Source organism: Sparus aurata, chromosome 22 (assembly GCF_900880675.1).
Source record: "Sparus aurata chromosome 22, fSpaAur1.1, whole genome shotgun sequence".
Taxonomy (NCBI): domain Eukaryota; kingdom Metazoa; phylum Chordata; class Actinopteri; order Spariformes; family Sparidae; genus Sparus; species Sparus aurata.
In genome coordinates, this window is record NC_044208.1 from 3,976,998 (window position 1) to 3,997,913 (window position 20,916).

The 20,916-nt window shown below is 40.6% G+C and overlaps 2 protein-coding genes across 3 annotated transcripts; both read right to left on the reverse strand.

Annotated features, from left to right (window-relative positions):
* Positions 1-1,704: 1,704 nt before the first annotated feature.
* Positions 1,705-12,928, reverse strand: gpr63 (G protein-coupled receptor 63). 2 transcript variants are annotated; one of them, XM_030404553.1, is made up of 3 exons: positions 12,413-12,928; positions 6,358-6,414; positions 1,705-6,203 (listed from the first exon to the last, which is right to left on the reverse strand). In XM_030404553.1, exon 3 carries the CDS (start codon positions 6,086-6,088, stop codon positions 4,856-4,858), a length of 1,233 nt encoding a protein of 410 aa, XP_030260413.1. In that variant the 5' UTR covers positions 6,089-6,203; positions 6,358-6,414; positions 12,413-12,928; the 3' UTR covers positions 1,705-4,855. The 2 variants fall into 2 exon arrangements, with proteins under 2 accessions (XP_030260413.1, XP_030260412.1); XM_030404552.1 differs by lacking the exon at positions 6,358-6,414 and having other exon boundaries at positions 12,413-12,927.
* A 1,740-nt stretch (positions 12,929-14,668) lies between these two features.
* ndufaf4 (NADH:ubiquinone oxidoreductase complex assembly factor 4) lies at positions 14,669-19,997 on the reverse strand. The gene is made up of 3 exons (XM_030404554.1): positions 19,809-19,997; positions 19,540-19,661; positions 14,669-16,833 (listed from the first exon to the last, which is right to left on the reverse strand). The coding sequence occupies exons 1-3, from the start codon at positions 19,963-19,965 to the stop codon at positions 16,528-16,530; spliced, it is 585 nt and encodes a 194-aa protein (XP_030260414.1). The 5' UTR covers positions 19,966-19,997; the 3' UTR covers positions 14,669-16,527.
* Positions 19,998-20,916: the final 919 nt, after the last annotated feature.

Here is a 20,916-nt window from a genome sequence, read left to right on the forward strand (position 1 = left end):
GCATTGCACAACACGCAGTCGTCTCAACTGTGAAGCGTATGACAAGCAGGTCTGGTCAAAGTCAAAGCAGGCTTAGGGGAAAAATCATCGTGTGGAGGAGTGATGCATGAATGCACAGAGCGTATATGTTGCCCTCGCAAAAGCACTCAGCAGAGACGATGACAGGAAGTGGAGTCCCTGGGTGGAAAGAGGAGACACAGGTGATGCATTGGGAGTAGGATAATTAACGCAGAGCTTGCACGGAGGCATCACATTAAAACACTGGGCTGCCAAACATAAGGCCTTAGTATTACATTTGCTATTATACTCCAAAACTAAATAAATCACACATTGGATTAACGGATTACATTGCATACAGGATTACTTGGGAACTTAAATTCATCATACATGTATGTGAATCCAACAGCCTTTTGTCTGCTGCACTTACATATAATTGCCTTAAGTTTGAGTTGTAGCACAAATATGAGTCATAAACAGGATGAAAGGTTTACATGCCTTAGTATCCCAGCTTATAGGAGAATGAGTTTACCCTCATATTTCGGTATCCTGAGAATGAGATGTTCACATTCAGGTAAACATGTTGCCATTTAGCAGTAGCATGGGTGTACAGGTTCTAATAGGAGCTGCAAGTAGACATTCCTTGTCCTGACTTAAGAATTAGCTATATAATTTACCCAAACAGCCAACACTTCAGTCTTGTAAGCTTTCATAGATAAACAAAAAGCCTCTTTAATATCATAGACTAGGAGTGTAAAACCATCAGTATGTATAATTGCATACATATTATAACATTTTTCTGGAGACGCACCTTTTCACCAATACACAAATAATATGATAAATGATCAAATGAATAATGGCTGAATCTCATTTAGCTGCTTCCTTACATATACCCTCCCTTCAAGTGAATGAAGAGTGAGCGAGCGGCAGTATCACGAGGAAGCAGTTCATTAGAGAAATAAAACATGATTTTCTGATTGTGTCACAGTGGTTATGTTGTCCAAAGTCCAATAAGAATCAGGTCAGAACAACTTAAAAAAAAAAAAAAAAAAGTAATAAAATGATGATAATAATAATAGGTAAAACTTTAAATGCAAAGGCTGAAAACGGAAACGCTCAAACTGAGAAATGTAAATGGTAATGGCAACAAGGGAAACTTGAAATGTGTAACTCAGAATGGCGATTATTAACTACACATTAAATATACAATACATATGGTTTCTGCTACAGCTGTTGTAATCATGAGTAAAATATAGTCTACATAAAAAAGAAATCTATGAATGTAACTTGAGTTGAATGTTAGAACTCAACTCATTCCTAACGAAGGAACATTCTGCCGTTATTTTATATCTTGGAATTCACATTGTATTGTATGTATTGTACTTGACTACCCCAGTAGGGAGTTGGCCATGTTTTCCCCCCTTAAATAGACAAGGTCCAGCCATATACTAGGTTTTGACCAAGTCTTGTTTTTGTGTGTGAAAATGTTTTGTAGTGCTACTGTAGATCTTAATGTATTTTGGAATATTGTGACCCTTTTTGTTGCAACCTATGAGCCGGCTTGTAACAATATGGATAGTTAACCACAGAAAAATGTGATCAACGAAACCACTGTATGAGAATTTGAATGAATGTAGTTAGTGGAACAGCAGCGATCCCAGAGGAGACATTAGCATTTGTACACAAACAAAAAAAAAGTCCATTGAACATAGTTTAACAAGGTAAGAAATGCCTATCTCTTTATTATATTCAACAGTACAATACACTGAAATTGCACATTTTCACCAGATATAGCAGCATTCTGACTGGCAAATAGACTAATCAATAGGCACATCCAAAACATTTAAATAGAAATACACACCTTCAAATGTTGTGGCCGCTTTCTGACCACATTCAAATTCCATTTAAGCTGTTAATTTACATGCCTCATAAAACAAATTCTACGCAGCTAAAACACACTATCCTTTCCCCACGACTTGTGATTCCAGTGGCAAGAAAAGATGTATGGTCAAGTCAAACCCAGCAGCGCCTTCTTAGTACAATATAGAAGGAAAAATTGACCCGTTATATGCTTTCACACAACATGTGCCATTCAGTGCATTCCAATAGTTATAAAGTGTTTTGACTTTCTTTTATATTTTCCTTCAGCCGACTACTTCACTTAAAGGTTAAAATTACGGTACCCAAAATTACATTGTATCACCTTCAGAGAACTACGGACTGCACTTTTTATTCAATGGTTTTACTCTTTGCAGGAAATGTCTTGTTGCTGCACTGCATTCTGGTATACAAATTAGAGCTAGGTATCAAATTTAAAAACTTGTACCAAAATCAATTGTGTTGAAAGTATTACAAACTGTAAAGTAGGGTTGAGCTAAAGGTTGATGCCATTGTTTATGGCCTTTGGCTGACAGTCAATAGACTACTGAGCCCTGTACCACCGAAAAATCAGAATTTATATGGCCTCCCAGCAGAGAGCACAACAAATGAATGTGTTACCTCAGAGTTGCTGCAAGGCAGTAGTTGTTTGTGACATGTAGACGAGAAAAAGAAAGTTTGTGGTGGCTCAATGCAGTAAGGTTGCGTCTCCATGTCACATTTATCATTTTCTTATTAAACCTGCCAAGTTAGGAGAACCCAAGACACTTGGTTACCTTGGCAGAGGTGTTTCTTTTCTGCAGGCCGCTGTTAGCCTTTCTCAGAATCATGCCCTTGTTATTTGCCTTTTCTTAGCTTGGTTTCCTCGGTATAGCTAGCCAGCTAACTTTGTTTCAAGCTTAGATACGGACATGTGGTGCAGATACAAAGACTCTGGCACAGGGATGCATGTTGGACACTCGTCAGGCAGGGATGTGAAAGTTGATCTGACTGTCTTCACTGTTAAGGGGGAACAGTTTCTTTTCTGCTGGGTGAGACAGTTGGAGGTTGCAGTCGAAGCAACAGTGGAAAACAGTGATGTGCAAATGAGCAACTCCAGCCTTATGGCAACGCTGAAAAACAAACTATCCCCAATTCATAATCCAGTGCAACATATCACTGTGGACATCATCATATGACAATTCAGTAGACATTGCACAACCCTACTCTTAAGTATCAAAGGCTGGCATCAAAAAATGTGTACTCTTGTTGTCTTGTTGACTATGACAAATTCATGCCCTCGCAAAAAACTTGATTTTGATGTGGTTTTCATGCTGGTTGTCCCACATGTGAACTGCCCTTACATGTGTGTGAACACACACTTTTCTCCAAATGTTAATTATCTGTGTTTTACTTACGTCTCTTTCCCACATGAGAAAAGGCTAATTCTACATGTGAACTTTTCATAAAGGTGACTTTAACAGTAATTCTGCCAACTTTGACTGTATTTATGTATGAATGTTGTATAGTTGCTCGTGCTTAGACAACATCTGACATGTGTGAACTTTGGTACTGGGAAAAAAATAAAAAATAATTCTGGTATAGGTACCAAGACTTAGGTACGTATCAGCACTGGTATCAACAATTTTTAAACAAAACTTGGTTCCTCTACTGAAACTGCTGCTAGTGGAGAGTCTTCACTTCTTCTATGAAGGATCATCCCAACCGGTATGGTTGTTTATATACACAAACTAAATCAGAGACGTAGAGATATACTTGTTGTTTTGTCTGCTATTCTGGAAACTTCTTAATAAACCATGACCTGAATTAAATAATCTTCACAGACTTGTTAAGGGTTTTCAAAGCAGAGGGCTTCAGCAAGGTAATGCATGGTTGTCCTGCTCAAAAAATGTGTTTTGCCACAATGGAGCATCATCAAGCAAAGAACTGGCCAATGAAAAATGAAGCACGCACTGGTGGATTATTCTGTAATGAAAACCGCTCAGTACTACTGTGTACATTGCAATGGTCAAGACAGAGGAGAAAATGACTGCTGTTATAACTTTCCAGAGTAGAGCTGGGTATCAATTCCCTAAGGTGCTGACTATCGTTTCTGTAGCACCATTATCAAAATCTGTCAAGCACCAGAAGCTGACCTCAAAGGTCTGGTCAGATCAGTAGTGTTGTTTACTATTTTCGTTGATCAAATAGTAGCATCAGTATGGAGATTACATATTGTGATATAGCATTCTAAACTCAAGGTTACCCTACTAGCTATTTCTGGACCTTTCACTTGTATTCCAAAGCCTGAACAGTAACAGGGGTACCACTTCCACTATAAACAACCACTTGTTATATGACAGAAGTTTCATGTATAGCTTACACCTGAGCAAGTTGTAGACCTAGGCATACTGTCAAAAACCCAAAAAGAAATCTAGTAAATGGACCTTGAATTTAGAATATTTTATCACCAACATAAAGTAATTGTTTTATATGAAAATATATTATAAATAATTTTTATTTTTTTTTAATTTAGGCAAAGTTATTGAATTCTGGATTGTATTAAACAATATTGGCTTCTTTGTAAATCAAACAAAGATTTTATAGAAAATACATAATAAAAAAAAAATTAATAAATACTTTTTTTGCGATTAAACTTAGGTATAGTATCCGAACTAGTATCACAAACTTCAGACGATACCCAGCTCCATTCCAAAGTTGAAAATCCTGGTAAATGGTTTTAGAACCCATGGTATGCAGCCTTATAATTCATTAATGTTTGACAGAAATTGAACTTCCTGGATTGTATTTCATTTTCTCACTGGTACCTGCAGCAACATACCCCCACAAATGCAGCCTCCAGCAGCGCTGTTTTATTTTCAACATCTGCTAAGAGTAGTATACCACTGAACAGCAAAACAGGCCCAGAACTGTAGGATACGTTACATAAAGATTTTTTTCTTGACAGAGTTGTTAAAGTTTTAGAGGTTGGATATTTCCTTTATACCACAGAGCGATGCTCACCACACACATACACTGCGCTCGGCTGTATGCGCCTCTTGGTGTTGCCTGGCAGCTGAGGAAGAAACTTGAAGTACTTGGGCATCAGATCAAGGCAGGCGTCGCGGAACTTCTTGATCCGCCAGTAGTAAATAAGAGGGTTGAGGGCTGACTTGAGGTAGCACAACCACAGGAACCATGTGCTGATTTGAAAAAAGCTGTCTTTATGGTAGAAGCCATCACTGAAGGTGGATACCAAACTATAGGCAGTGAATGGTGCCCAGCACACTGTAAACACAGAGAAGAGGATGAGGATGGTTGTGAAGGCACGGGTCTTGAAGCTCATGTCTATGTTCATTTGGAAGGGCCTCTGGAGACTAAGCAGGCCCAGTTTGCTGGCCTGGCTCAGACAGATGCTGTCTGGGTGGCTGTGGATGCGGATGGCGTTGTGACGGATAGTGTTCAAGATTCCCATAAATGTGTACAGCATGACCATGAAAGGTATGAAGAAGAAGACGAGCATTAGTATCAATACATAGGCATGGTAACCAGGCTTTACGCTGTAGCCAAATACACATTGCGGGGCTCTTGGAGGGATCTGTAGGGGAGGGGAGCCAACAGCTAGGGGGAAAGAGAAAATTAAACTGAGTACCCATGTGACCACTATGAGCACTTTAGCTCTCTGTGGGCTCAGCTTATCTTGCTTCTGGACAATAATAAGAAAACGATCTATGCTTATTATAAGCAGTATAGCCACGCCTTCCATCACAAAGAACCAAAAGAGCATGGCTGAAACTCGACAGAAAACGTCTCCGAAAATCCACTTTGTGGTCACGACAGTAACCAGAGCGAAGGGCATGTTCAGGATGGCCAGCATCATATCTGCAAATGCCAGGCTCGCCAAAAGGATATTGATGGCCGAGCGCATGGCAGATCTCTGGTACACCATCAGGCACACCACCACGTTTCCCAACAGAGCCAAAAGCAGGATGGCGACCATGATGAAGCAGAAGAAGACCTGCAGAGGTAGGCTGATGCCTGGCAAGCTCTCCAATGCCTCTGCTGTTGGTGTGACCGGCTCTGGAGGCACCCGGGAGCCCAGGGAAACATTCGCCATGGAGATGTTCTCCATCGACCGCCTCTTGGAAAGGTTCAGCAGCACCGTAACGAGGCAGCAGAGACTGGTGTTAATGTCCCCTGCCTTTGGAAGGGGGACAGTAGTTGAGTGAACCATTCTTCCCCAGGGTGAGCAGGCATCGTTGATGGTAAGCTCACACTTAACAAGGCGCTGTACATGAAGATATTCCCACTTCAATGCAATATGGCTGCGTCTTCATGGCTGCAAGATCCTAAAATGTACATAAAAAAGTAGTGAGTGCCAAGTAAATCAAATGGGGCATGTGAAAGAGCATCATAAAACCAGATTAAACAAGCATCATTTCCATCAAATTTCCCTGTGGAGCTGTGGAGTTACTTGACAGTGACAGTGGGTCTGGAACACACCTAGGGATGTGCCTGCATTTCTCCAGATAATTCACACCTCCATTATCGCTCTCAAACCTGCAGTCAACCAGAATGTGCCAAATATTAGTACCATCAAAAACAAGTCTTTGGTCTGCAGTCTTCAGAAGTTAAAATGGTTTCAAAGTGTGTGAACTTGCACTGCAGACATCTCAAATTCATTAAACATTCAAAATACTTCCTCTTCTTTAGCAGATTCTTGTCATAATTTGCGCTGGCAATGTTTTCAACATGTGGGTGTGTTTGTGTTATTGTGATAAAATGTGCTTCTGGAGACAGTTATTGCAGTGGGAACTAAGAGAGAAGCTTTGAGTATCAAAGCAGGCCATGTTCAAATAAGGTTGTGGTTTAATGCAATAATGTCTTAATGACTTCTGAGTTGAAGGGCGTAGTGGCTGTTGTAATCCCATTGCAAAGTGGTCTCTAATTACAGATACAAATTAACTGTGGAAGCAGCACTCTACAGTCACCCCTTCTTTGTTTAGACTTTCCTACAACTCAACACATCACAAAATGTGTGCAGCCTGAATGAGTTTGATGACAAAACAAAGTGTTAAGCAACACATATTCCAAGTCAGTAAGGCCTCAGGATTACAAACCTTGGATGAAAAGATCATAACTAATCTTATGTCTGTGCATTAAAGGGGCTCTGTGGAACTTCTGTGTTGTGCTGGAAGCTGGTCGTTAGTTTATTAGCTTAGCTGACAACTACTGTGAGCTACTGTTGCTATCTGTTAGCGGAGCTGTGGGAGGTACTTTGTAAAGCTGTCCCAAATGATTATTTTTCAAATGATTAATCTGGTGATTATTTTTTCGATTAGTCGACTAATCTAACGATTAATTTAACGTTACATGACCAAACAAAAGTAACGTAGTAACTGGAACTGTCGTTGGTAACTTATATGAGGAAAAAAATACCGCAGTTGTAGGCGGAGCAGTGTCTGGCCTCCCGCCTGTCCTACCAACTCTTCGTCACATTTCTGCCCGAAAAACAGCGTCTGTCACCGGCCCAAATCTTTAACTCACTCGAGTGGTTGTGTTGATAGAAATCACCATGATGGTCAGCCCTCCTGACCGAGACTTCAGTGAACTTTCCCCCAGAAAACAGCCTCCGTCCCCGCAAGTGACAGAGTCACGCAGCACCTGTTTACTGATGGCGATTATGCTTTCCACAAGCGCCGGCTGCCGGCGAAAAACGTAACTCTTTCACCATCCAGGATGTTTAGGGGGCCGGGTTCTCAATCACTACACATTATTATCGGTCCGCGGGTTTAGATTGACGGGGGGACACCTGGGAAACACCCCGACGTCATCATCATGACGTGTACCATCACGTCTCTTTAGGAGCGGCGGCGCAGCTTTCTGTGTGAATTACAAGGCGGTTCGTCTTTATTCCAGCAGTTCTTCGCTCTGTGTGAATGACCAACGGCGGAGATTTTGACGAACTGCCGCTGCGGCTTTAATGCAGCGGGGGGACACCTGGGAAACACCCCGACGTCATCATCATGACGTGTACCATCACGTCTCTTTAGGAGCGGCGGCGCAGCTTTCTGTGTGAATTACAAGGCGGTTCGTCTTTATTCCAGCAGTTCTTCGCTCTGTGTGAATGACCAACGGCGGAGATTTGACGAACTGCCGCTGCGGCTTTAATGCAGCGTCTCTGTGTGAGAAAGGCTATTCTCAGCCTCCGCAGGTACTACCACTTATGTCGACGCATCGTCCCAGCCCTAGTACTTTGACACAGCAAGACCAGGAGAACGTCACAGGCTCATTTAACAACTTCAACAAATCATCCACAGGCTTGCATAGGCAACAGAATGAGACAGGGAAGGTCTCAATTTTCATGTCATGTTACAATCTGCTCCAATATGGCAAGAGGTAATAAATACATGTAAATTGATAAATGATCACCTTAAACAGGCTATTGCAATGCAAATTTTTCACTCAAGTATCATTGGAGTGATTAGCTGTCTTGAGTCCTTTCTTACACAACAGAATATTTTTGTTGGTACAATTGTCTTTGTTGTTAAACAGTAAACCTCAGCTGACTTTCATTACAGAAAGAAATGTTTGTGCGTTGTAATGAAGCTTATCAAAACCATGCTTTTCTCGAAGATGTTTTGCTTGCCATCACTTCTAGGTTCACATGTAAGTAGCACACTACTAAACGTGTGTGGCAGGCGCGGGGATAACTTTCACATTATATAATTTACATCTTTAATATAAGGCTTTAACAAACAAGATCCAACAGGTTTATTAGTGAGCTTTGGGGTTTTGTTGGTCGACACACTTTTGAACTCTGAACAGAGACAGGCCTTCCACCATTCTTTGTGCAAAGCTAGGCTAGTCTTATCCTGGCAACGGCTCAGTACTTAATACACAAATCTGTTTATGTCATCTCAGGAATAAAAAGAATAAGTATACTTCTCAAAACTCTAAGTTTACAATATAAATGAAAGAATACAACCGCGCCTGCAACTGGAAAAACCTTTGTCAGAAAAAGAAAAGATATAAAAATCTCTTCTGTTTGCCTAATAATGTGATAAGAAATCCTGTTAAAGTGTTTTTCCTAATCACAGCCAGTAACCAACAGCCAGTGTTCAACTGGGGACAAGTCAAATACAGCAATAAAAACCCTTATCACATGTGTAAACACTGGACACTGTTATTTTAGACTGCCTGGTATCCTTTACAATGGCTAAGCAGCAAAGGTCAAATAATAAATGTGCTTTGAAAAGAGTCCATTTGTAAGTACTTAAAATGATTAATTTTCACATAAATGAAGCTATTTCATTAGTTTATTTTTTTTGTCCGGTGTGGGTGTAAACATCAAGCAAATATAATTATAGGCAATTATTGTGAGAACCGGTGCATGTTATCCTTTTATGTGTGTGTATTAAAACACAGGTTGGATGCTGCTTTGATAACTGCATACAGTATGTAACCATTCGACAGATAGTGTTATCAAATGTCACCGAGACAGTCAAGAGAGAAAAGGCTGTTGTAAGGAGATAAACAGGCTGGCTGCAGTGAAATTGGGAAGACTTTGCTTTATTCATATCATGATGACAAGCGTATTGTCTGCTGCGATTACCCACTGCTTCATCACAATGGAGACCTGCTGAATGAGAGCAAATAAGAAACTGGTTTAATCTTGGCCTACTTACTGCTCCATTCACTTTACACTCATACACTACATTTTCCAAGGACATGGGCTTTGTGTTTCACAATACTGTACCTACTCTGCAGCAGAGCACCTTTACAGGGAAAGTAATGCCACATCTATGTTCCTTCCTTTAGGGCTGGTGTGACCTCAAATGTTAAAATAGCCACTTTAGCCTCCAAATGAATCTGCAGTAAAAATGGATGACTGGTGTTTTAAAAGACTGGGAATTGTTCAAATACTTTTCTTCACAACACAATTATGCAACAGAGAAAAGAGAAAATGCAAAGAGCTTTTGAGCCAAATGTCATAACCTTGAACCATTAGGAAGTATACTTAAGAGACAAAAGGTGTGCTGGAAACCTGCCTAGAACCTCCACAATGATGAGATGAGAAGTTTATGGCAATAAGTGTGTACCTTATTTATTTCAGGTGCTTTTATTAAACACTTGTGATGTGTCTGAGAGAAAAACCTCACCTATTAGGTTAAGTAAAGAGTTGATGAAGATACAGTAGTTACGGGAGATTCTATAATACATTATCTGTGGAAATAAATGCATTTGTAAAATGTAACACACAGAAGGGTTAAAACTGGATAAGGTTAAATCCAAGCTGGAGAACCTTGTGACCCTAAAAATGTCCCTTGTTTAAAGTTTGGAATAATGTTCAAAATGTTTTTTTTTTAAAAAACACATTCTAATAATGAATTCCAAATTCACAGTTTATAATTGCAACATGAGACGGGTTGTTTATCCAGTCAGAGATGTCCCTGTTACCTTATCAGTACACTATCTTACTGTTGTTTGCTAATGCAAAATGAACCAATCTAAAAGCTGCGCTGAGCAAACAATGGTAAGTCGTGTGAGTTTTTAAAAAGTCTTAAAGCCTGGGTCTCACACAGGGGGTCTATGACCATCAGGGGTCCTCAGAGGTACTTCAGGGGCCACCAAGTTATTATTTGATGTATGCATTAACATGGTTATTGTTGTGATTTATTCTTTTATTCTTTTTATTTGGCCCTCCGAGCTAAATTTCAACATTTTATATTTTAAACCTCATCAATTGCTACTTTTTCACTGGACTGGATTGAAATTGGTCCTGAACATCCAAGAGACCCTGAGGAAACTTGGCAACATGTATTCATTTCAATGGTTGTTGCTGAATGGCTACAGTTATCAAATTAATAATAGGAAGTCTTTTTTTTCTTCTTTTAACCAAAATGAAGAATCTCCCATTTTTAAAAAATAATTTCTCCACTAGTTTTTATTTTCTTGCATCCAAATGTTGGTTCTGTGGAGTATTAATGTTGTTCTGTCACATAAATTTCAAACTCTCTGAGCTAATTTGATTAAACTTCTGACATGACCAACTTGCATTGAAACAATACAGCAAATCTGCGATAATCCCACCTGAATCAAGTTTGGCTGGATTACTATGGAGAAGTTGTCAATGTCAGAAATTAAATCAGAGAGTTTGAAATTGTGAAATAATCTATGTGTATTGAAAACACACTCCCATCTCTCGATTGGTAAACTCACAAACGTCTGATTAGCACAATCCACCCTGACTCTGGTCAGCTCTGTTGTGTTTTCATCTTACAGTTAGCTTCACTTATAGTACGCAGGCATAATTCAGTGACATAGTGTGATGTCAAAAAGTTGCAGAATTAAAGGTGGAACTACCTATGAGGTGTTTTTGTGGGTTAGAGGAGCTCCTGTTTTTGGCCTTTTTTTACTTTCAAGACATTTAAAATGCACAAGAACCTACATAGCACACTAAAGGAAAGGAAAAAAAAACGGGTTTCGTTTATGAGTTTTAGTGAAAAGGAAATGAGATAAAGTCACTTTGGTTTTGTAGTCTTTCTAAAAACATGATTTCCCAGTCTCTATTCAAGTATCCATCCATGGATGGAACGGATGGATACTTGAATAGTTTTTAAAAAACTGCAACTATCTCAAGATTAAAAATTATTTCAAATCTTTTAAATTGACAAACACAATATGTGTAATGCATGGCACAGTTCAAACAGTATTACCAAAGTGTGTGTCTGTTCTGCGTTTCCCAAACTGAGAAAAACTGACGCTCTGGGATGAAGGACAGGTGGGCCGCCACCCGAAACATCAGTTCTTGACAAGTTGGGAATGAGAATCAAAAATCAACTTTTCTTACAAATAGCACCTTTAATGTGAATTTTTAGATACAAAAAATTGATTTCAGTAACTGATCCATGAATTGTGGGCCTGCTTCAAGTGCTTGAAATCGTGTTTTTTGAAATTGCTATTTACCTTTTGGAAATTTGAAGGAATCCAAACCACACAGGCCTAGAACTTGCTTTTTCAAATTAGAACATTTCAATGCTATGGATTCTGTGGCAGTTCAATCTCAGCATTAAGCATTCAGAGATGTAATTACATTTCCAGTTGCACATCAGAGCTCCTCAACAAGAGATGGACCCATCTGTGAGATGAGCTTTGAGGTGTCCTGAAAATTGACCCACATGCAAATAAAATCAATGGCTAATAGAATTACACCTCATTCATACTTTCACTTCATCACCCTCAAATAAGAGCAATTCAGGCCAATCTCAGCAGTTCACTGGCTGTCGTTTAATATGAATGTGAACTAGGTTATTCTGCAACAACTGCGCTGATTATACATCCTGGACTGTAGCGCTGAGATGTCACCAAAATGGTTGAGACGACAAACAGAATGATTCATGGAGAGTCCATAGAGAGTTACATCTCTGTAGACGACGAGGGCAGTGGGTGTTTGTAGGAGAGAGCCTACGTTTACGCCTTCGTTTCGGAATTTAGCCAACATTTATGGGAAATAACAAATGAATTGCCTCGTTCAGACGGTTTCCATTGATATTACCTGCTTCATTCTCCCATGTTGGAGCTCAGGGGCGGCTGAACTGCTGAGGCTCAGTCCTCCAAATGGTGCATCTCGCCGCCCAAAATGCTTTCTCGTCCTCGGTGTAGTCGAAACAGTTCTTCCACCATACAAGTCGGCCAGTGATGCTTTTTCAAGAAAGCTTTTCAGGCCCTGTTTAGGGTCATTTTAATCAACAGTGCGACAGCCGGCGATGCCAGTACCCACACAACTGGACCCGTGGGTGAAGTAAAATCCGCATTTTGTACGTCTCGTTGTGTTCCCAGAGGAGCAGGAGCAGGAGCGAGGCCGGGCAGCGAGGGGCTCGTGAGAGCTCGAGGCTTCTCTTCATCCCCGTCCTTCATACAGATGTGATGTGCGAGCGGCCCATCCTCCAGCACCTAATGTAACCAACCTACGTACTGTATGTATGTATGTGGCCCAAATTAACACTGCACTATTACAAACTACACTCACCGTGGGCTGGCTGCCGCAAGGCACCGATACTAAACAAATACCACTTCCTATCTTGGCTTTCACAATAAAATACAATGAGCGGTCGGTAGAAGAAGTGCATTTCTGTGTGCGATTCCTCTTTCAAAAAACTTTCTGCAACGTTAAGCTAAATAGATATTTCAAAAACATAGGGGACGAAACAGGGAAATAGCTACGAAGGCAGGAGTCATAATGCTGCCCCCCAACTTCCTGCAAGGTAAGTTTAAGTGCAAAAATCTCTGCTTGGGTAGTAAAAGGAGCAAAATGCTGCTTTTGGCTATAGTAATCATGCAAGTTAAGACTAAGTTAAGAATACTACAGAATCCGTGCGTCAGAAAGGGCTTAATAATGAAAAATATATTTATTTTAACACATACCTACTACACATATTGTTCTTTTGATATCTGAACAAAGTTCTTCCCGTTATAAAGTGGCTGTCTTATTTTGAAGGCAAAGCAGCACCGCTTCAGACAGCATGCGTGCTCTCTGCAGTTACCTTGACGCAGCTTTGTACTGAGTGATAAGTGACACCTACAGAAGCCAGTTGCATGAGAAAAAGTGGACTTTTTTGTGGGTTACGCCCCATTTTCACCACCGTCCAATAGAAACGACAACTCTACGCAAATGGGCGTGGTTTGGTTGGAGGAAGCGCTGCTTATGGGCACTTGTGGATGCGTGAGGAACTTATTATTGTTATGATGATGTTATTGCAGAAGTTATCACAGTATTTATAACTGTGTTTTGGTCTGCTTTGGCTACAGAAATGAACACAATTTTAATAAAATTTCAACACAATGTTGATGTTGACTGGTTACAATACTGAAATACTTTGATGAAGGACTCCTGGTTGACTCACAGGTTTTAGGTGAAACAGTGTTTGTTGACACATCTCAGAAAAGTACTTTAAATCAAGGAATGCAATGCCCAAAATAACAACAGTCTTTTATTTGTGTGCATATGTTCATTGAATAAATGCCACAAGATCATTCTTATCATCTACAAGTATATTTTCATATTTCATTCCAGTTTTCTTGAAGCTCTAGTTATTCCAGCTTTTTGAAAGCATATAAATAAATGCTTAAAATTCAGACAGAGCTCCACTCATACAGGCTACTTCAGCTGTTGGGAAGAACAGCAGCTACAAAATGTTTGAAAGAAAATTATATTTAACTTTGACGTAAGAATGAAAACAGAATGATCATGGGTTGATCATACACTGAAGTGATTAAAGGTTACTGTATTCTTCCTTAGTGGATTTCCCTTTGTACACTGTATGCACTAGGATTCATAATACTTCACCAGGCTTTTCAATTTATGCAGAAAATAATGTGTTTCACATTTGTTCAGCATAAATTACAATGACTGTGCATTACAGCCTTAAGGCTGTATACATATATATATATATATATATATATATAGGAGTTTTAATAAATTGATTTAAAGAAATTTGTATCTAAAGAGAAGAGATCAGAGCCACTGTGAATAATTCTTAAAATGTTTTTACAGTGGCCCTTATGCTTTTCCGTATATATGTCCTTTTGATGAGGACCCTTTAAATTTGTCGTGACCAAGATGTGTTGGGCAGGACGTTGTTCACTTGTCTGTAGGGCTTGGTATCAAACTGTGATACTTTTATGGCACATAATAAGCTAGCCTTGATACTACCAAGTATCAAAAATGCCTTGTAATTTCATACCAAATGTCAACACCTGAAAGGAGTTAATTTCATCACAGCACCGAGCCAATATAATAATAATAATAAGCTTGGTGTGGCAAGATGTAATAGTGTTGGTGACTTAAAACATGCAGGAAAAATTATAGGTTACACCCAGAGACAGGGTTCACCATGTGTATCTGTCATGTAATCTTTTACTTAAACAGAATTGGTATTGAAAAAAAGGATTGTTCAGGAATGTATCGATAGCTATATCTTATTTTATATTTTATCCAGCCCTACTTGTTGGTGCTCTCTGTGAGAGAAACTATGCAACAGACTTTTGATATGTCACAATACAAAAGGCAAAGTTAAATAAATAAAGATGGCTGAGTTCTGTTAGCTGCTTCAGTTTCAGGCTCCTGAAATTGTTCATGCAGGCTCACTGTCCGGTTTACTGAGTCACTTGAGTCTATGCCCCTGGAAAGCATTTTGAATTGCCTCATGTCTGAATGGTGCTATATAAATAAACATGTCCTGCCTTTGCCGTATATAGAACTGAGTCATTGTTAATGTTTTAAGCAACACCTGTAATTTTCCTAAATCAAGTCAAAATGTTTGTTGTGAGCCTGCTATCTGCTCCACTGTTAGCTTTGGTAGTTTCATGACTAATCATCAAAGTCAAGGAGACAAATCATTTTTGCTGGCAGTCTCGATTTTACTCAAAGACCACTATTTGCCATCGCCCCACAACAGTGCCATCTATAACAGAAAAGCAATCAAGTCTTTGCTAGCTACAGACCTTACATCCTTTCTTTATCCAAAACCCAGCACAGAATATCAATCAGAAATCTGCCATTGGAACCCTGAGTGGAGCAACACCAACATCTTTTTAGCCTCCAAAATATGTCACTGCTAGACTGCTGTGTGAAGGACAAACAACTACCTTACTGAAATCTCTCTCTCTGCTGAATGCTAATATTTGCCTTGAGAGCGAGACATGCTCGGTTTTTAAGCTAACAGCCATACACACACAGATGTCAAACAACTATATTGAAATGGAGTCGGAATATGACAAACCTCTACCACACAAAAAAAAGACTGCTCAGTTGACTGAAACCAAAGCCAAGTTCTGTCCAAAATTAATGAGTACGCCAACCAACACTAAAGTTCACTAATTAACAGCACTCATTCATTTAATCTGTATACACACAGGACTGGAGGGTAAATCATTTGTTGTTTTAGAGGAAGTTACGTGCTGGACTATTTCTTCCTTTAAGTCTTTATGCTAAGCTAGGCTAACCATATCTTTGTTGTTGTATCATACGAGACAGGTGCCCATCTTTCCATCTCAGTCTCAAAGCTTTCCCAAAATGTTCAACTATCAATTTGAAGCAACATAATACAACTTTTTTACCTTCAAAATCATTGATCTGCCCCCATCGTTTGTTTCTGTACTGTGTACCATCAGTGAGAGGGTAGGATCACACTGTTAGATACATGTTCACTTCTAGATACGATACGTTTTCAAGACATAACATTGTTATTACATAATGAGTTGTGTTCGTAGTTTGCACCTACGTCTGACAAACTGATATGACCTGGGATATGAATTTATGACAGTGAATCTAAATACTCAAAAACTGAAGTGATTTATGCCAGATACTCTGGTATTTGATAAAAGGTTATAGGAATCTTCAATCTATAAAGACACAATTAAGATTCATATTTCGACTGATTTATTCATTTTGTTATATTCATTTTTCATTATAAATATCAATACATTAAGATTTATGATATCCCCTGATTCCTCCTACATAAACAGCCACACATAAAGGTTCAAACCCCAGGCTTGAAAAGTCTGCCTTATTAGTTCCATCTGGTCACACTCCAAATGCATTTTATTGACGTACATAAATATATCAGGTCAAATTTTTTCTATCGTCTATCATTTTCCAACAGTCCAGTCCTAAGAAGCCTTGATCTGCTTGGCACTGTCTGTCTTGGGTGGTATGATCTGAATCTGGAAGGGGATGAAGAACTCCAGAAGAGCTTTTGTGTCTTTCAAGTCCAGAGAATAATCCTGAGCGATCTTTTCTGGCGTCCATGCCTGAGGCTGCTGCTGGTGACTGCCCAGGGCCTTCAGAGCCTCAGTGATGGTCAGTTTGCCTTTAGGAACGTCTGTGAGCTCCGCCAGGCCATACCCGTCCACTGGTAAACTGTATTTCAACGGCCGCCGCTCCATTTCTTTACTCACCGCCACTGTCTTTGATGCCTGTTGGAAGATTAAGCAGAGGGAATAAAGACTGAGAAAACCCTACTGTTTTGTTATAGTCACACTTGGCTGTGTGTCATAACTAAATGGATAAAGGGAAGTACTCCTGAACAAAATCTTAAGATGGGGGAAAATTACAAGTATTTGCATTTCTTGGTGGTGGATCGTAACCAGGTTGCAAGTAGAGCTTCAAAAGTGGATTGTGAGTGTATTAGAACAAGTAGAACAGTCTAGTAAGTTCAGATGCATCCTTTAAAAACCAATAACAGACTTCACTTATATCAAATATAACAATATCCAAAAAAGACCACATGTATTCTCCTATCACAATAATGATATAATAGTAATATATTATCCAGTCCTAATTTCAATTGAGGAGTGGACTTTTTTCTTGTTCTTTCTCACTGCTCTAATAAACCTGGTTTCTATCTGAAGTAGACTGCTTTCAGCAAAGAAAGCTCTGTACACAACCTACTCAGCCCCAAATGGCAGATGGCTACAGTAAGCGACTGGTGGTCAACAGAGGAGCATTTATTAGCTGAAGAGACACATATTTTCCGTGGGGTTGGTGGAGCCCCAACAGAGCTAAAAGAATATTGGACTTTCATTCATCATGACTGCTAGTGTTCCTTCCTGTCTGCTGCACGTGTGAATAGGCAACTGTTTGCTAGCATGCAAGCTATACCAATTTAATGAGGCCATAAAATGTCAAATGCATGACACTAGGGAAAATCGGGATACAGCATCAGAGGACGAGCCCCATTTATTCCTATGAAAGCTGCTCAGTGGTGCATGAAGAACAAAAGGTTCGACCTCCCGGGTGTATAATGATCTTCCACAGCTTTTGCATCGTGCTCATAGAGCGTGTGCAGTTTAGCCCTGTTTAGCTCTATTGTAATATTGGCTTTAGTGTCAGAGGAGTTGTGAGTACAGGTGTTTGGAGCTAGCGTGCTGGTTCTGGGAAACAATCTTGTCCTTTTTGCATGTTGTATTTTTTCGGTCAGCAACTAGCCCAGGTGTCACCGCACCATGATGATGGACGGGTGTGTCTGTTTGGCAGCTAATTCAAATATCAACAGTCGTTCCCTTAATCAATGGCTACACCTTTAACCCTTTTTTTTCAAGAAACCTGTTAACACAGTGACTAAAATGTAGGGCAATATTCCAAGTATATCTTTTATTAACTTTCATTCATTTTGGGCAGTTTCACTGAGAGCAAAGCTTTTTCCAGGAACACCCTGATCACATTCACAGGTGCCCAGTCTGGCCTGGAAGCTCCTCAGTACAACCACGGTCTCATCTTCCAGCCACTGGAGCAGTCAGGGTTCAGACGGAGAGGGAGAAAGTCTTCCTCACCTGTTTTGTGTATTCTCTTCATGTCTGTGATATATTCCAACAGACAGACATTAACACTGTAGTAAAACGCTAGCATGATATGGATATGACAGTCTACAGGTCGTTTTCAGGTTGATTTTTGCAAAGAACCAAGCGTGTCATGGTAGAAATAGACGAGACTCTGAATCTCTGGATGACGTGACTGAGCAGCCACCCTTGACGCGGCTTTGATATTTGTTTTACTAGCATCACATCAACAACATCATTGAGCAGAGGGCAGTGGGGGTAAAACCAGGGCAGTACCAAATGATGTCTAGGATCAGGGTCAGGCCAAGATCTTTAGGACACAAGGAGGGCGTGCTCAAACCCACTTGTCCACAGGGGCCAGAATCAACAAAAAATAAAAGTTCTTTGTAGCTGCTTTTAGCTGAGTTGCCAAGTTCACATTGAATATTGAAATGGATATATTTAAAGTCGGTGTATCGTCATGGTTCATTCACAATGTTATTAAAAAGTCTGTGCAAGTTTCTCTGATACTGTGATCACATGACAGTGTGGCTGGTTATGTTTCACCTTGGAAGTGTGTTTGTGTTTATGTGTGTGTGTACACATGTAATCATGATTATATGATGATGAGTGAGTAGTAAGGTCGATGGGCATCGTGGCTGGTGTGTTCCCATTGCTACAGTTGAGCTTTAACACTTCACCCAGGGTTCTCCCCAGACGGTGGAACAGCGGCGCTGCGCCGCTCTACCGCTCGGTCAGCGCCGCTATACTCCGCGCGTGACAGTGTCGAGCGTCCGTCCGTCCGTCCGTCCGTCCGCCGTCCCCCGGTTGACGGCTAGGAGCTCCCTGCTGACGGCGATGAGCGTCCGTCCGTCCCCCGGCTGACGGAGTTGATGACCGGCTGTCCGTACGTCCGTGTCTCCCCCCCCCCGGACTGACGTTGACGAGCGGTCGCGCACCCCCCCCCCCCCCCCCGACAGACGGTGCGCCGCTATACAAAGAATTTCTGGGGAGAACCCTGTCACCTGAACAGTTTATAATGTAGGTCATCGCTGTTATCCTTGACCAGCAGAACACAGATGAAGACATCAGCTTTTCTGTGTTATGTTTGGTTTAGGTAATATGATATGATATGATATGATATGATATGATATATGATACGATACTGCGATGGCTCCATCTCTGAAAATGTCCACGCCCTCTAACTGTACAGCTGTACCCAGTTCAGGCTTTTATGAAAAAGTGAACGATTAACGACTAACAGCCGTCACAGTGTGACTTTAGTCAAATAAGCAACCATAGAACGGGATTAATCTCTAATGAGTCAATTCATGCAGATGGACACAGTCCGTGTCCCGGCCTGACCTCTGCTGCTGCCGCTGCCGCTGATGCTGCTGCTGCTGCTGCTGCTGGGTCTGTAGACTGCACGAACACAGACTGCAGGTTAGCCAGCAGAGGGTCGCTCTTCTGGTTCACTGTGTCCGCTTCTGAAACACAGAACGGGCTCGTTAACAGGGAAACTGTGTCCAACGTTTCACCCAAAACTTAATTCGTATCCCTGAGGAGGATGAATCGGCCTGCCATGACCCTCGAGGAGACAGTTACACAAGTTAGCGGGATCTACAGTCACTCACCTTCAGTGCTGCCGGCGGAGGGCGGGCCGGTGGGCTCGTGTCGGGGGGCTGCTCGCGGCTTTTCCTTGGAGATTTCTCGGTGAACTCTGTTTTCTAGGTTGACATTTCTGAACAGACGAGCTACGCGTGCCCCCATGTTCGAAATGATACCAAGCATAGACACTGACAATAAAGTTTGTTCAAATTGTCGACGGTGAGCGAGCAGGTCCATTCCACAAAAAAGGCGGATATAAAATTAGCAGCGACACCATGTGGTTGGAAGAATGAACATTCTTCAGTTCTTTGCTTTAAAAGTACACGATTACAGAACCGTCTGTTTCTGTTGTCTCACAGTAGAGCCTACTGTATACAGTAGAGCAGGGCTATTCAATTACAAATTCAGTTAGGCCAAATTTAAAAATCAAGAAAAATGTAGCCGGGCCAGACATGTTAAACGCCCAGTAAGCAGCTGGTAATGACAACTTTCAAACCAATACAGATCAATGTGATGAAAAATATGCACTTTTTATTCATAGTCTCCCTTTTAAAATTGGTAACATGAGAAAGGCACATCAAAAAGTGCATAGAAACACAATAACAAAGCTGTAATTAAACAGAGGTGGTAGTGGAAATATTTTTTCACTTAAATAAAAATAGAATAAATAGAATGAGAAAATAAAATGAAATTGTGTCAATAATCATTTTGGTCACATCTTACCCAGGCATAACTCATAGTGCATAAAAACAAAATGTGCACATCTATCTTTCTTCACTTCATTCAACAGCATAACAAATACATCTGTAGCCTGAATTTCAACCCTGCGAATGTCTGACGTGTCTGACAGGGGTACATTTTTAATAGCAGATGTCACACTCGTTTTCATTTTGTCATCATTTATCACTTCATCCATGATGGCCAGCATACAATCTGTAACAGTTTCAGAGTCAGTGAATGGCCTTTTCTTCTTCTCCAAAATCCACAAAGCAGCTGTTTCTCTCCTGAGTGGTGCATGTCCGCACCATCGTAGTTCAGCTCCTGTTGGAAGATGCAGTCCAACTCTGCGCTGTCTCTGATCTCTCAGATCCATCGCGAGGAGTTTGTCCGGAAAGTCGGGTGTTTGTCGATGTG

Coding starts and splice junctions, on each gene's coding strand:
- gpr63 (XM_030404553.1), bottom strand. CDS start 6,088: ATGGTTCACTCAACTACTGTCCCCCTTCCAAAGGCAGGGGACATTAAC.
- ndufaf4 (XM_030404554.1), bottom strand. CDS start 19,965: ATGCTTGGTATCATTTCGAACATGGGGGCACGCGTAGCTCGTCTGTTC. Junction 19,662..19,808: donor CTCCGCCGGCAGCACTGAAG/GTGAGTGACTGT, acceptor TCTGTGTTTCAG/AAGCGGACACAGTGAACCAG. Junction 16,834..19,539: donor CGGCAGCGGCAGCAGCAGAG/GTCAGGCCGGGA, acceptor ATCTTCCAACAG/GCATCAAAGACAGTGGCGGT.